Raw genomic sequence first — 15380 nt, 5'->3', positions numbered from 1 at the left:
ATCAGGTTTAATTCCCAGTACCTGCATGATGGCTCACAGTGAACTGTAACTCCAATTCCAGGAGATCTAATGCCCTCTTTTGGCCCCCTCTGGTACCGCACTTATGGTTGGTACCCATATAAACTAATATAAACACCCACGCAATAAAATAAATTAGCATGTATAGTGGCATAGGCCTTTATTCCCTGTGTGCTCTGGCTAAGGCAGTTGATCTCTGTGAATTTGAGGCCAGCCTGGTCTCTTATAAAAACTGTAGGGGTTGGGATTTAGCTCAGTGGTAGAGCGCTTGCCTAGGAAGCGCAAGGCCCTGGGTTGGGTCCCCAGCTCCAAAAAAAAAAAAAAAAAAGAACAAAAAAAAAAAAAAAACTGTAAAATCTAGGGCCACATTTAACTGTTTCAGAGCAGACAGATATCACGCACACTGGCAAAAAAACACAACTCACAAGTACATCCCTCCGTAGAACTTCTGAGGTAGGGACAGTATGAAACAGGGATGCGGTAATCATAATAATGGCTGTAGTGCTTGGAGTCCTCCATGGTCTTCTAACTTCCAAGATTTGCTGACTAAGACAAAACAAGTTGTTTTTCATGTGGAAAGTGAGAAAGGCAGCCACTGTTAATAGAACAGTGAAGAAATTCCCAAATGCAGAATTAGAGCTGAGGCTCTTGGAAGCCTTGATGTTCTTCTGCATCGTCAAGGACCTGGCAGGAGATTGATAAAGCTGTAACCCTATCCTGCTTTATGCCGACATTGCACAGTGACCAGGGGTCATGTCTAGGTTTACACGTAGCTCTCCCATAACGACCACCTTGCCAGGTTCTGTCCTGAGCCACACATCCAATCCTGTATGTTAAGGCCTCCACTTTACCCTACGTACAGCATGGGAAAGGCCAGGTCTGAGAGTTGGAAAAATAATGCAGGACAGCTATCACAGACAGATACCATGCAAAGCCACGGCCACCCCAGCACTGCGCCAAGTCTGCAGCTGCAGAAGCCCAGACGGCACAACACAAAGCAGCCTGTAGTGACCGGAGCGATACAGAGCACCTGGCCAGGTGTAGCAGTACATTCCTGCTGTCATAGCAACTGAAAGACAGAGGCAGAGTTGTCACGAGGATGAGGCCACCCACAACTGCATTGCAAGACCCTGCCTCAAAACAAGCTGCCACTGCTAATGTTTCCTCAATTCCTGATACCTGATACCATCCAAGGACTCATTCCCAATCAGTAGCCGCCATCACCAAGCCCTGCACCTCTGGCAATGGTCTCCTGAATGGGGCCAAAACCTATGCTTTTTTACTTAGTCTCTTAACCTACCCCCAACGTGGAGCTGAAGGACCCTAAGGGGCTTTCACCAGTCTTACACCCACCGCCTCAGGTCAAGATTAGGCAAAATACCAGTTGCCTGCCTGGGGCCAAGGCTGGGCCAAGTTCCATTCTCCACCCACAGTTCTTTGGAGGAGTAGGAACATTCTTGAAAAACCACAGAATGTACTGACTGGTACCTGACCCTCTGGTCCAAGACAGAGTTCGAATGCATGTCTTGCTAACCAATAGATTCAAAGGTCAATATGCTTAGCCAATAAGCTTAAACTGTAACCTTACTGATGTAACTTGTACCCCTAAAAAGTATAAAAACTACTTGTTATAGCCATTCGAAGTCACCTTCTAGTCACTCACCACGAGGGGCTGATTGAGTGTTGACTGACACACCGGTAAAATAAACCTCTTGTGTTTGGTTTGGATTCCGTTCTCCTGTCTCACTTGGGGGGTGGGGGGTGTCTCCCAGTAGTTAAGACTCACTTCAAACCTTACAGTCCCAACAGCTCAGTAACAGCCAGCGGGAAACAGTAGCTCTTCCAGTGCCATGTCACAAGCAATAGGTGCCAACACTGTCTAATCACACCTCAGGAACCATGACTTACATAAAGCGGAAATGAAAACAGTTGTATGGCCCTAGCCTATAGGTCAGCCTTCCCGTAGGAGTACCACATCCAAGAAAAATGACCAGGTACAAAAGCTAGGTAGCAGGCAGCAAAACCCATCATAGCAGGGGGTCAGGCAGGTGCATAAACAAGTCTTAATGGCACAGGCTAACAATATACAGAATGATGTCATGGGTTTAGCAGTAACAGTGTTGCAAACAATAAAGACACAACGCAATCCTGTCATATACTCCATACCTACCAGGTAGGTCCTCCAGCCGTCATAGCTGACAGCACCAACACAGTTTAGCATTTCCAGTTCTACAAGACCCCACACTCTGCTAGTTCTACAAAGCCAACACCAGCACATGGCCTTTTTCATAGTGTGCCCTCAATTGTGATCATGTTGTTAGGACTCTCCAGTAACTCCCTACTAACCCTAACTCCCAACTCTGAAGCGGAGTACTACTGATAACCTTCATGTAATTGGCTTCAGGGGCCTCTGGCTTTGCTAGGCATAATTGCCTGGGAAGTGTGGGGATGTGGAGGTTGCAGGTACCTAAGAGAGGTTCAAATTCCCTGAAGCTGGAGTTTTAGGGAGTTATGAACTGCCTAACGTGTAGGTGTTGGGAAACCACTCTAGAAGCTCAGCAAGCAAGTGCAAGCCCTTAACCCACTGAGCCATTTCTCCAGCCATACTTCCAAATACCTGTTTCCTAACTACCTTTGTTCCCCATCCCTTTTTTTTTTTTAAAGATTTATTTATGTATACATTGCTGCTGTCTTCAGACATGTCATAAGAGGGCATCGGGTCCCATTACAGATGGCTGTGAGCCACCATGTGAGTGCTGGGAATTGAACTTAGGACCTCTGGAAGGGTGATTAGTGCTTTTGACCTCTGAGCCATCTCTCCAGCCCTCCCCATCACTCTCTAAAGATGCCCACTCTACTCTCAAGTAACTGGGAGATATGGAGAGAGTATGATCCAGACCCAGACAGAAGCAGGGTTTCCTGTGGTTTTTTTTTTTTTTTTTTTTTTTTTTTTTTTCGGAGCTGGGGACCGAACCCAGGGCCTTGCGCTTGCTAGGCAAGCACTCTACCACTGAGCTAAATCCCCAACCCCAGTTTCCTGTGTTCTTATAGGAGTTGGGGACTTAGCTCAGCCAGAGTATTTGACTACACAAATCCCTAATACCGGAAGAAAGTGTCTCAAGGTTGCAGAGGCTGAAGCTAGGTATGCCTGCTGAAGTAGATGAGTAGTCATGAAGGCCCAGAACCCCTCCATCAGTAGGAAGTCAACTAAGATTGTCTCTGTCTTCTGCTTACTGTCTTTTCAGAGCGGGATTTTCCTTACCTTTTTCTCTCAAGGGATGCAGGTGTTTTGATACTGCAGAGGCTTGAGGAGGGATGAACGCCCCACAGACTCTCCTTCCCTCCAAGTAGTCTCTAACCTACTGTGTGGTTATCCCCAGGCTGCTACATACAAGGTTTGGACCTTTTTTTTTTTTTAATTTATAAGTACACTGTAGCTGTCTTCAGACACACCAGAAGAGGCATCAGATCTCACTACAGATACTTGTGAACCATGTGGTTACTGGGATTTGAACTCAGGACCTCTGAAGAGCAGTCAGTGCTCTTAACCATCTCTCCAGCCCGGGTTTGGTACTACTCTATCCTTGGATGTACTATAATCTTAATGCCAATTATAGCCACTTTAACATGGGAGCCAGAACCAATGGGATGCCAGTTAGCAGGCACCCTCCAGGGAGCTGATACTGAGGGCTTCATGATTGTGATGGCTAATACTGTCAACTTGGCTGGGCAATGTTGTCACACAACTTCAGTCTCAGCACTCTGGAGGCAGAGGCACACAGATCTTGGAGTTCAAGGCCAGCCTAGTCTACAAAGTGAGTTCCAGGACAGTCAGGACTATACAGAGTAAAACCCTGTCTCCAAAAAAAAAGTCTACTTGGAACTATCTGAAATCACCATTTATTCCATAGGCTAGGTAGGGTCTGAATAAAGCTAGGAAGGAAGCGGAGTGGCCGGCATTCATTGTTCCGACTTCCTCACTTCGGATGGAATGCAACCAACTGCCTCATGCCTGTTTTGTCATAGCTGTACCCTTACACTGAGGCCAAACCCTTAAGTTGCTTTTAGCAGTTTGTCACAGCAACAGTTAGTGTTCTACAGCAACCCAGAGACGATGGCTGACCTTGTTTCCCTGGAACAGAGTTTGGGGATCTTTAATACAAACCCACGTACCCCAGGATGAGGAGGGAGGGGCGGGAGCCATAACATGTTGTGGATCAGTCACTAAGTCAGCTTATTTATTATTTATTTTTAAAATATATTTAAACAGCAGCAGTCACTTCCAAAATGCAAAAAATTACAATTTTTAGAATAAAATTATGTTTATAATGCAGGTCAGAAAGAATTGAAGATACAACCGAGAACCAAACACGCAGCACTGAAGGCAGCTGGAAAAGCCAAGGCCTGCTAATGTGGGGGACCAAGTTGACACGAGGTCACAATTTGTGAGGTTCCCACCCCCAAATCATGCCTCCCCAAATTCCCATTGGTAGAGCCAGTGTCCTCTGAGTGACAGAAGAAAAAATGTCAGAGATGGCCCTCTGTAGGGGATCTCCCAAACCCAGCCCCTCCATCAGCCAGGGACCTGCTAATCGACCTCCTCCATGTTGCTGTGCGTGGGGCTGGGCGGTCCACAGGGGGGGCGAAGCGTTCAGGGGCTGTCCGCGTGGGGGCCACCTCGGGGGCCTGGCCAGGGCCTAGTCCCTGCAACAGAATATGAGGACAGGGGTTGGGGGTTGCCCAGCATACTGCCTGGCATCCCGGGGGTGCTGGCTCAGAGCCCCTGCACCCAAGGGAGGGCCCCTAGGCAGGCGCAGACAGCAGCGGCGTTTAGACAGAGAGACGAGATTGGGCCTGAATACTCACTTTATTAACACTTTAAATACAGGAAATAGTTCCAAGCAGGGCCAAGCCCTAGGACAAGGGTCAGAGAAACAGGAGGACAGACAACTGGATGGACACACACCCTAGGATACTCTGCCCCCACAGAGGCTGTAGTCCCAACAAGTCTCCCACCAGATACATACACTGAGGCTCAGAGCCCAGAGCTGTCTCCCACCACAAAGGCAGGCCTGTCCTGGTGAGCACAGGTAGGCCAGCTCACAGCAGGCGCCTGCAGGGGAGCTCATCTCCAGCGACTCTGAGATACCAGAGGATAGAATACGTTGAGCACAAGGGCCACCAAAGCCGCCACGGTACCCAGGACAAAGTATCGGAGGCAGCCCTCGTCTGATGTGGTAGGGCCACGTGGCGGGGGCCCCACCCAGTCTTGGGGCCCCCAAGGACCCAGAGGCCCAGGCCCCTCGGGCACCATCTCCTCCTCGGCCTCGAGCTCCTGCCAAATCCGGGAAGCCTATGGTATGTGGAAAGGGCCATCAGCACCCAGAGGATGGGGAGGCCCAGTTTCCCTGAGACCCCTAGCCAAGACAGTCACATTAAGGTGACTGGGTCTAAAGCCCCCACATTCAAGATCAAGCAGCAGGGAAGTGGGTAGGTAGCTAGGATCCAGGTTTCTAAGCTGAGAACATTACGGTATAAGAATCCTGACAGCCTTGGGCCTCCCCCAGACAGCTTTCGATCCACATGGAGGTTTTCATGGGCAAGGGTGTGGAGTTTACCTGGTCAGGTTTTAGTCCAGACATCCAACAGAAGGGACCAGCTCACAAAGTAGCCAACCCCACGGCAATCTCCTCAGGATTACCAATGTCAAGATCCTGACCAATGTGTTGTGTCTGAGCCTGACAGAGGTCTTAAGGGAATATGGACAACAGAAAGGAGGTTGCTGGTCTAGAGGACAAAGTGACCAAGCTCATGGATCTATGGAACAGTGTCAGCCTGAAGGGTCAGTAGGGCATTTGCTCACCACAGAAAGTGTGACAGCCACTCGAGGCAACAGCCATCTCTGACAGGGAATATCTTGAATACACACCAGAACATGAGGGTGATCACCAATGAGTGTCTCTAGGCTGGCATTTGGAGCATGTGGGGGAGAGTCTGCTTACAGTCCCACACCTGGTGAGTTCAGGGCAGGTCTTTGGCCTAGACTTTTGTGCACATGGTGGCAACATGTTTTTATAAGTATGCCTTTGACTGTGTCCCTAGGCTATCTTCCAGGATGTCTCTGGGTGAGGCCTGAATGTCAAAGAACCCAGTCTCTAAATTCTGTAGACTTGAAGACCCCAACTCTGTCCCCCAACCAGCCTGTCAGGCCTCCCCAGTGCCTCACCTGGCTGGCAGCAGCCTCGGCTGCAGGGCCTAGGTCTGGGTGGTGTTCAGTGTGAGCTGCCCTGGGGGGCCTCTCCACAGGAGAGTTCCGCCGACGGTAGAAGAGCACATAGGCATATCGTGTCACCACCTGGCTCTCGTCTACAGTTGTCACCGTGCTGTCATCGAACAAGCGCCAGCCTAGAGCAGGGCGGAAGAGTGTGAACAGAGCCTGGACTACCACCCACCATCTATCCTGCTGGCTGTGCGTGCCCTCACCCACGTCACTGCGCTGGCTACTTCGGTCACTGGGCAGCCGTGCACAGGCAGTGTAGTGGCCGCCAATCATGCCTCCGTAGTGGTTGATGACGGCATACAGGTCATAGCTAGGCAGCTGCTCCTCTTTCTGACCAATACAGAACTTGCTCAAGTCCAGGTTCCTGTAGTCCCAGTCAGAGAAGGGTGAGGCAGTTAGTTCGCAGGAGCCCAAGCTGCCCCCGATACCTGTGACCTGTCCACGTCATCAGGGCTCGCTCATTGCTCACCGAACTGGAAACTCCACCAAGTCATTGATCTTGTCACGCCAAATGAAGCTACGAAAGGAGAAGCGCTTGAGCTGCACGATGAGCACATTTGGTAGGCGCCACAGCAGCAGCTGCTTGGAGGCCTCGCGATGCTGTTTGCACTGTGGGCAGTACCTGGGAGGGACAGAGGAGCGGTCAGAAGCAGCGAGTTTCCCTCCACCCTGCCCTACTCCCTGCCTGCTGCCTGGTCCTCACCAGGCCTCCTCAGGTGCCAGCACTTCAGGCCGCGTAAAGAGGTTGAGGCACTGGTCCAGAGTGAAGTGGCCAGCACGGGCAGCCTCTCCAGCGGAGCCTGGGTCTTCAGCACCTCCAGCTCCTTGAGGCCACCAACACAAACTCCTGAAGGCGTTCGTTGTTCCGCCACACCAGAGCCAGGCTACAGTCATCACCTAGCTCCAGTGGAGTGTCCCCTGGAGATAAGCAGAGACCGTGGTCACACGGCCGCGCAGAGCTGCTGGTACCAGCTACCCTGACTCCCGCCCACATCAGGCACCTTTGTCCTCCAGCCGCTGCTCACGGTTTGACGCATCAATTTTATAGATGAAGAACTGGGGCGTGTGGGCGTTCACAGACTCACGTGAGTGCTGGTACCCAGGCACAGCAGCTAAAACAAAGCATAACCAATGTTCATCTGTCCATTTGGTCCTAACCACCTCTTCCCCAACTTTTCTCTGCAGTACCCAAAGCATTTCAGCAGAACATACCTTCAGGCCGAGACACCCTCTCACCAGCAAGCAAGGAACACCCTTCCATAGGCCCACTGGCCAGCATCTCCGAAGAAATTCCACTGGTGCTAGGCACAGGACCCCAATCAGCAGGCGGCCACATGCGGTGAGCCCCGGTATCCCCCTCAGCCACAGGAGTCACCAACTGGAGCTCAGAAGGCTGAATGGGTTCTCTTTCACTGTCCCCAGCCTCCAGAGAGCTGGTTGAAAGCAACGTGGTACAGCCAGGGCTCTGTGATTCCAAAGCCATTCGGCCAGGCTGGAAGGGTGGTTGGAACACGCTCACAGAGTACCTGGCAGCAGACAAGGCAAGGCAAGGAAGAACTCTGGTGTAACACTTGAACACCTCTGCTCCCCATCCATACTGCCCAGCCTCTGGGCTCTTACCGGGCATAACCTTCTAGTAGCTGAGCAAGACGGGCATAAGTGAGGCGTGAAGCAGGTACACTGACCAGGAAGGGGTAGCCAATGTTCTCGGGGCGGCAGAGGCCTTTGTGGTCAGGCCAATGGGTTTTCTGACAGAACCTGGAGGGAAAGAAAAGGTAAAACAAGGGCCTTACCTCTAAGTGCTGTAACTATATTATCAGGGACTTGTCTGATGCATGCCCCCGGGGACTAGATATGCCAACCCTACCTCCCCAAAGGCCAGATAAAATGGAGAAGTGAGTGGAGGGCTTAAAATTTGTGCCTGTGTGTAGAGGAGGACAGGAAAGCAAAAGGCAGGTGGAGAAAATGGGAGGAGAGGTCATGGGGTTCCTCACTGGTTGCAGTAGCCCACACGGTAGCAACGGGTACAACGCTTCAGTTTTTCATCTTCTGATTGCTGCTTCCGCTGGCAGGCTGCACACTTGGAGATAGGGATGCTGGGTACCTGGGGGCGCTAGGGTGGGTCATCTGGCTCAGCAAGGGCAGGCAAGAGTGATTAGCCCCCACCAAGACCCTGAGACATCAGGCTGGCCCCACTCACCTGCTGCACCTCTAGCACCACTACCCTCTCCTTAGCCAATTCTGGGGATAACAGCTCAAAGCACAGGAGCACGTCCGTTGGCGACACAGCATCCAGTGAGTGGGAGGGCAAGAAAACACGGTGGAAACGATTCTTAATTACCTGAGGACAAAGAACATATAGATGGCAAAACCTTTCTCTAGGCCTGCTTCATGGCACTAAGGAGGGCTTAGTCTTGCACTTTATTCTACTGAAATGGGCAGGACAGGATCCATGGACTAAAAGAGGAATATGCTTGCCCGGGGGCAGAAAACATTAGAGAATCGGAGAGACAAAGCATGAGCATGAGTCATGCACTGATCCTCTGTACTGAGGGCCTCTACCCCAGGGTTACTAGCAAACTCCTCATCCAGAGAAGACAGGGAAAGACAGAGGACACGTGTGGGACTGGAAAAATGGCTCAGCATTAAGAGCACTGGCCATTCTTCCAGAAGATGTCAGTCCTATCCCCAGCAAATACATGGCAGCTTGCAACCGTCTAGAACTCAAGTTCCACGGGGTGGGTCCAACAGACTTTCCTAGCACCAGGCACACAACATACTACAAACACACATACAGATGAGCAGACAGAACACTCAAAACGTTAAAAAAACAAAACAAAACAACAACAAACCCACCAACACACATGGCCACACACAGAAGCCTGGGAGGGAAGATTTACCTCAGCCAGGCGCAGGCTCTCAGGCTTCACGTGGACACTCTGAGAGAGGGACTCCAAAACTTCGCTTGCGCTGGAGTTCTCCTTGCTGACGCTCACCAGGAACTTAGGCAATAAAGGTCAAGTCAGCAAGGGGGAACGGATAAGAAGAGTCTTATTTTTTTAAGGACAGCCAGAGGGAGGGGATTGTTACTCACCTTGATGGGTTTGCTGTGGGGCTCTCTGGCAAAGTAATATATGGGGAGAACCTTTTGCTTTTGTGGCAAGGGTACCGGCAGATAAAGGAACGGGTCAAAAGTGATGGAGACCTGCGGATGCAGAGGCGACATGGGGGTCACAAGGGTCAAGGTGCTCATTCCTGGAGAACCTAAGCCAGGCTCTCCGGTGGCTCTCAGGTCAGGGTTCTCACAGCCAATCAGCAAACTTCAGTGGTAAAGCACTAGACTGAGGAAGGGGACCCACCAGGAGAGATGGAGTCCCCTCTTCTGGCAGCTTAGCCTTTTCCTAAGGGTTCCCTTCACCTGCTCTTCACGCGCCTTTCCAACTTTACCGGCAACACTGGCATGCCATGCCTTACTTATCCTTACCACACCACACCTGTGCATCAAACACCTCTGACCTCAGTCACGAAGCCGACCTCACCTGATTTCTTCTGACCAGAGATCCTAAGGCACTTTTAGGTTCTGCCCACTTCCCTCCCCCAAATTTTGCCCAGCATTCTCTAAAAACACACATGCTTCAAAGTATCTGGCCAAACCGGCCCAACTAACTACAGGCCATCTCTCTAGGGGAGTCCACTGTACCTTGGCACACACAGGGCACACCAGCTTTGACTTGTACTGGCCCTGAAACAGGTCCACAATGAATGAGTCGTTCCTCATCTTGTGCCGCTGCCATGCTTCTTCAGCCACCACCTGAGGAAAGATAGTGAGAACTAAGGAGAACTATGGACTGGGACACACAAAACCCTTTCTACAACCCCCAACCGACCTCGTCAGGTCGCCCATCTGAGTCCACAGTCTCTGTGTAGGGTTTGTTTTGGATCCGATTCAGGTCTTCATGCAGCCCATCCAACAAGAAAGCCATGAACTCTTGGGCATCATGCTGTGCGTAGCCTGTAAACTGGCTGGCCTTGCTTGCTACAATGGCCTAGATGAAGAGGCCAAAGTGTCAGTGAGAAATCTTAGCACTCATTTGCAGGACACCTTATTAGCCCTCTCATCCCTCTGTAAACAAGGTGGGAGTGAGCACAAATCACCTTTAGCTTGGAGGGTTGAAAGGCTTGGTGAGTGCCCTTCCACAGGGCCCGGAGCAGCACAGCGAAGCCAATGGCCAGACGCCCACCAGTCCCCAATGGGTTATTGTAGTTAATCTCAGCCTCAAAGGATCGGTCTAGGAACAGCCGAGTAGAGGTGTGAGAGACAGAGGTACCATTTCTGCCTATGCCCCAGTCTCCTGGCCCTGACCTTCTTACCGTGGAAGAAGTCACGAAGCTCCCGAGTGTTGGACAGAGACTGAATGACACTATTCATGAAGCAGGTGTTCCCTAAGTTGACGAGGCCAGTAAAGCCTGGGAGACAAACCTTCTTCTCTTCCTCTTCATCCTCCTCCACACTATCTCCACTCACTGGACTATGAGGCATTGGAGGCACCATACATGTGGGTTTGGGCTGTGCAAAGAAAGGAGAAATGACAGAGGAGCCCTGGTGCTCTCCAGCCTCATTCGTGACCCATCCCAAGCAAGGGTTCTCACCGAGGCCAAGTGCGGTTCTGGCTTTGGGGCAACATGCTCCAAGGGGGTGCGAGCCACCACACCATCCAGCCCCGAGTCCTCTGACCGAGCCTTGGGTTTTTCCTTCTCTACAGCCCTGGCTTCCTCCTGGCCAGTCAGGGGGTGGGGGCCACCTCCTGGAGGGGTTGAATCCAAAGGGGTTGGACCTGTCGGCACGGCAACCTTTGCACCACCCACTGCACCTTAAAAAGGGGGAATGAGAGGGCTGGTGGTTAGCAGCACGTGTGAGGTGGTGGTGGGGGTCCTAATCATGTGGGGCTCAGGCAATGAAGGGAGCTCGTGTGCAGACCTCGTGTAGCAGGGGCCTCCAGTCCCCCCCAGCGCTGACTCTGCCGCTTCCGGAGGCAGATATCGATCCGAGAGGCCGTGAAACAAAACGTACATTGCTCTGGCTCAATCAAGTTCCTGTCAAGGAAAAGCTGAGTTCAGAGATTTCAGGAGAAGCAGGTGAGGTTAAACAAGCCAGAGAGCTGGAAACCCAAGTGAGACAAGCAGTAACAGGGCTGGGCACCACCCACCTGAGCTTCACCTGCCAGCGGAAGATGGTGTGGGGCCCACAGCCCGGATGCAGCCTCAGAAAATTTCCATCCCTGCAGAGGCAGAGCAGGGAAGGAGGAAGAACAAAGGAAAATGCTTGAAGCACACTCCCATCTGAGGCACACCGCTGTACCTGTCCCAGCCTCAGCCACACACCTGGTCTGGAAGATCAGCGTGAAGTCCTGCTCTCGGAAAAGTACTCGAGAGGTATCCCTGCGGCTCTCCTTCACATACACGTGCACCACCACTGAATCCGGCCCCTTCTCATACGAATCATTCTTGACAAATGCCAGGTTCACCATAGACTCTGGTTCTATGTTGAGACCATGGCTCAGTACCATCAACCCAAGACAAAGTCCAGCCTGTTACTATACTACTCCCTACCCACCCATCAACCCTGTGACCCAACCTGGGGGCCTGCCTTCCCAGTCCCCATGTTACCATCCGCTAAGGCTGCAGGATCAGCTCCAACTGCCATCTCCTCTTTGACATGGTCGTCTTTCTCAGGGTCTCTGTTCCGGATCATGACTGGGGAGACTGGGTCACTCCTGGGGGACACTGTCTTCTCTACTGTCAAAAGGGCTAAATTCTTCTCTGAGCCCAAGAGACTTGTTTGAGGGTTCACTGGTGGAACATGGAGCTGCTCCTCAGCCTCAACCTAAACACACACAAACATGCAAACACAGAGAGAGAGAGAGATTAGCTAGGAGTGTAGCAAGTGGTACCCACTCTGGTCCACATTCCTTCCCAATCTCTAAATATCCAAACAGGACAACAAGCACCTAACTCTTACCTGCGTAGCTGAGTCGGACAGGAAGGATGGGGCATCACCCTGGGGGCCAGGGCCATCCATGGACCCTTCACCTTCTGGCCCTCTGCAGAGATGAACAGCCCTCTTGGCACTGGGCCCTGCCTGTGCCCCAGGGCCAGCCCCTGAGCCTACCTCACCACGGCCCTGGGCCCTCTTCTGGTTTCGGGCTTCCTGTTTAGCTCTGCGGGGCTCAGAACCTGGCTCCAGGGCAATGGGAGACAGTTCTTGTCCATTCTCCTGGCACCGCAACCCTGGCACCAGTTCTTGGGTCCCTAGAGGTTTCTTCTGCCAAAAATACAACCATTAGGCCCTGTTGAATACAGTGAGCATCCCCAACTCCCACCCACTCGACTGGAACTTACCAGGAGAGAGGGCCACGTGAGCAGAGGCACCTTCTTTGGTAGTGCCAACTGTAGAAGACCACCCTTGCGAGTCTGCACTTTGGTACAAGAACTTTGTATTTCAGCAAAGAAGACACCACCCCACTGCCGACCATCTGGAAAAAGAGTGGCAAAAGTAAGCTGGGGTGGGGGTACCTGTGATCTCGAAGGTAACCCTGTCCTCGGGGTACAGAAACATACCTGGAAGCCTCACCACACAGTCCGTGTCTGTGAAAGCAGCATCTACTTCCTCCAGACATATGGGACCTGTTCCCACGCGCAGCTTAACAACCACCTCATCTGAACTCTGCCTCCAATCGAGCAACAGTTCTGCAGAGAGAGTGGCAGAGAGATCAGAGGGGTCTCCGTAAGGTGCTAACGCTGACAGACAGATACACTAGGCAAGCTACTGCTCCAGACGGGAGCTAAATTCTTTCCCTCATGTAGCGCTCAAAACTCCACTCAATACTCACCATCATTGGTGGGCTCCTTTCGAGGCATGGACACTGGCAACAAAAGAAACAGACAGTTATGAATGAGCTGTTCTCAGTTCTTACCTCCTTCTGGATCTTAACCAGGTCCCTCAGGGTGAAAGCCGAGGTTCTACCTTGCTTGCCAGGGGCCTTTTTCTCAGCATCAAACCAGGATAAAGGAGGGAAGAGATAGACTGTCCTATTTGCATGTCCAGTTTAAGGGAAGAGGAAGCTAAAAGCACCCTGGAATCTCTGCTCCTACCTCTCCTAGGATCTCCATCCTTACTTTCCTGGTTTGCTCGATCCTTCTGTTTCTTCTTACTAGTTGCCTCCTCCAATCCCGGAGGCCCCCTCCTTGGGCCTGTAGCACTGGCGCCAGCAGACATCTTCAGCCGCTTGCTAGACAGCCAGAGTGCCCCAGAGTCGGCAACGGCGTCTGGGTCAGGGCTGCGGCGTTTTCTTCCGGGCCCAGCTATCTTGGCAACTCTTTGTGGCCTAATTCTTCAGCAAAGAACCAAGAGCCTAATGAAAACAGACCACGAATCGTTGCCAAGGCCAAACTATTCGCTCCCTACCTACAGTGAGGGTTCAGCGACACAGGACTCTCTTAACCCTAAAGGGCAGCAGCAATTCACACCATCCGAAGGGGCCATGCTTACAGTGAGGCTACCCTATGAGGAAATCAATAATTCAAGTTGCAGCAAGTGCTTCAGGCCACACCTCCTGCGTGTCTACAAAAGACCCACAACACTGTAAGCTACTCTAAGAAATGCTAGGTCAAGGCAGTCATGGCCTGGGACCAGGATCATCCTCTGGACAGGAGCCATGGCTCCAGCCCACAGGTCTGCACTCTGAGCAGCCTGCTCCGCTTCCTTCACTCTCACTGGCTGCTTAGTCACCACCAGACAAGTAGAAGGTGAAGGAGTTAGAGGGAGACCAAGAAGTAGTAGCAGTAAGGCCAGCCTCTGAAGCTACAAATGGACCCAGGTGCTGTCCTTAACCAAAAAGGTTCTGGGGCTAAGGTGTCTGCTTCCTGCCAGCTCCTGAAACTTGGTCCTTTATTTCCACCTAAAGAGGGATTTCTCTCCTCAGCCTTAAAAGGAGTGGACTCCAGTGTTGGGCCACAGGGTGGGCATCCAGCTTAACAACGAAACGGCCATCACCCGTCTTCAGGTTCTTTCATCGGCTCTGAGCAACTGAGGCCTAATCAGTTCCCCACCTGGGTGTGGATTCTTGCTCTCTCCATCCAAAGGGAAGTTCTCAAAACTAGTGAGGGTGGAGATGGAACGTAGACCTAGTACCTCTGGCAGCCTCAAGTCGGGCTTGCGAGCCAGAGGAGATATGACTAGCCTGTGTTCCCTTAGGGGAGAGGGAGTGATAAAAATATCCTTGTACGATAAGAGTGATGAGCTGACTCTTTAGTGACAGCCTGTCCAGGCCTGTGGACAGAGCACCCGCCGTTTCCTCCTTACACCTAGACCCAATTCACAGACTGAATCCCTCCCCCGTGCTCCGAAGACGTCGAGGCGGCAGAGGAACGATCAAGAGATCCCAGCTGGCCAGAAAAGCTGCGCAGAGTTACAGAACACAGACCAACGCCCCAGCTAGGCTGCTACCCGACTCCAACCTCCGAATCCCAGGCCTGCCACCACCTCCTCCAGGAAGCCACCCTCGCTCGCCGCTAATCCTCTTAAAATCACAGAGACTGGCCACAGGTGTAGCATAACGGCTCAGTCGGCATCGGTGGGCCGAGCACGCCGCGAGGCTCGAGATGTCGGGGCTGGCACGGCCCGTGACCTTGAACAGGCCGCCCGGGGCCAACGTTGCGGCCTTCCCGCTGCGGCCAAACCGGCGACTTGAGGCCCACACCACTCACCGAGCGAGACCGCCGCCACCAGCCCTCTTCGGGCCCTGGCAACACGCTCTCGATTCCGGTTCCGGCGTCGGGTCGGTTCCGGTTCCGGCGCGCCCCTCCCCCGTCCCGGCTCCGCCACCGCCGCTTCAGCCGCTTGTTTTGTTTCGACTTCTAGATACGGCTATGGGAGGCGGAGTGCCGAGCTGATGACGCACTTCCGGCAAGAGTGGGAGCTGTAGTGAAGGGCAGCTCCAGGGAGGGCGGGAAAGAAAGAGGAGGGGTTCCGGTGCCTTGGCCTTTGCTAGAAGCCTACTGATGATAGGGTATATAAAGATCC

At 52.3% G+C, this 15380-nt stretch overlaps 1 protein-coding gene across 1 annotated transcript; it reads right to left on the bottom strand.

Annotated features, from left to right (window-relative positions):
* Positions 1-4866: 4866 nt before the first annotated feature.
* Usp19 (ubiquitin specific peptidase 19) lies at positions 4867-15236 on the bottom strand. Its single transcript, XM_032910634.1, is given in 27 exon segments — positions 4867-5371; positions 6245-6662; positions 6768-6920; positions 7002-7109; positions 7111-7216; positions 7300-7410; positions 7511-7824; positions 7919-8056; positions 8293-8411; positions 8499-8639; positions 9199-9300; positions 9393-9503; positions 9999-10109; positions 10186-10344; positions 10454-10587; positions 10670-10865; positions 10949-11169; positions 11277-11392; positions 11506-11577; positions 11681-11837; positions 11966-12182; positions 12318-12620; positions 12698-12831; positions 12917-13045; positions 13189-13221; positions 13475-13710; positions 15065-15236. Coding segments are annotated over 26 exon segments (4131 nt in total). The 5' UTR covers positions 13575-13710; positions 15065-15236; the 3' UTR covers positions 4867-5143.
* Between the last annotated feature and the right edge of the window lie 144 nt (positions 15237-15380).

The sequence above is a fragment of the Rattus rattus genome, chromosome 8, assembly GCF_011064425.1.
Source record: "Rattus rattus isolate New Zealand chromosome 8, Rrattus_CSIRO_v1, whole genome shotgun sequence".
NCBI classification, from domain to species: domain Eukaryota; kingdom Metazoa; phylum Chordata; class Mammalia; order Rodentia; family Muridae; genus Rattus; species Rattus rattus.
The sequence above is the reverse complement of the archived record's forward strand: the minus strand, read 5'-3'. Positions and strand labels throughout refer to the sequence as shown.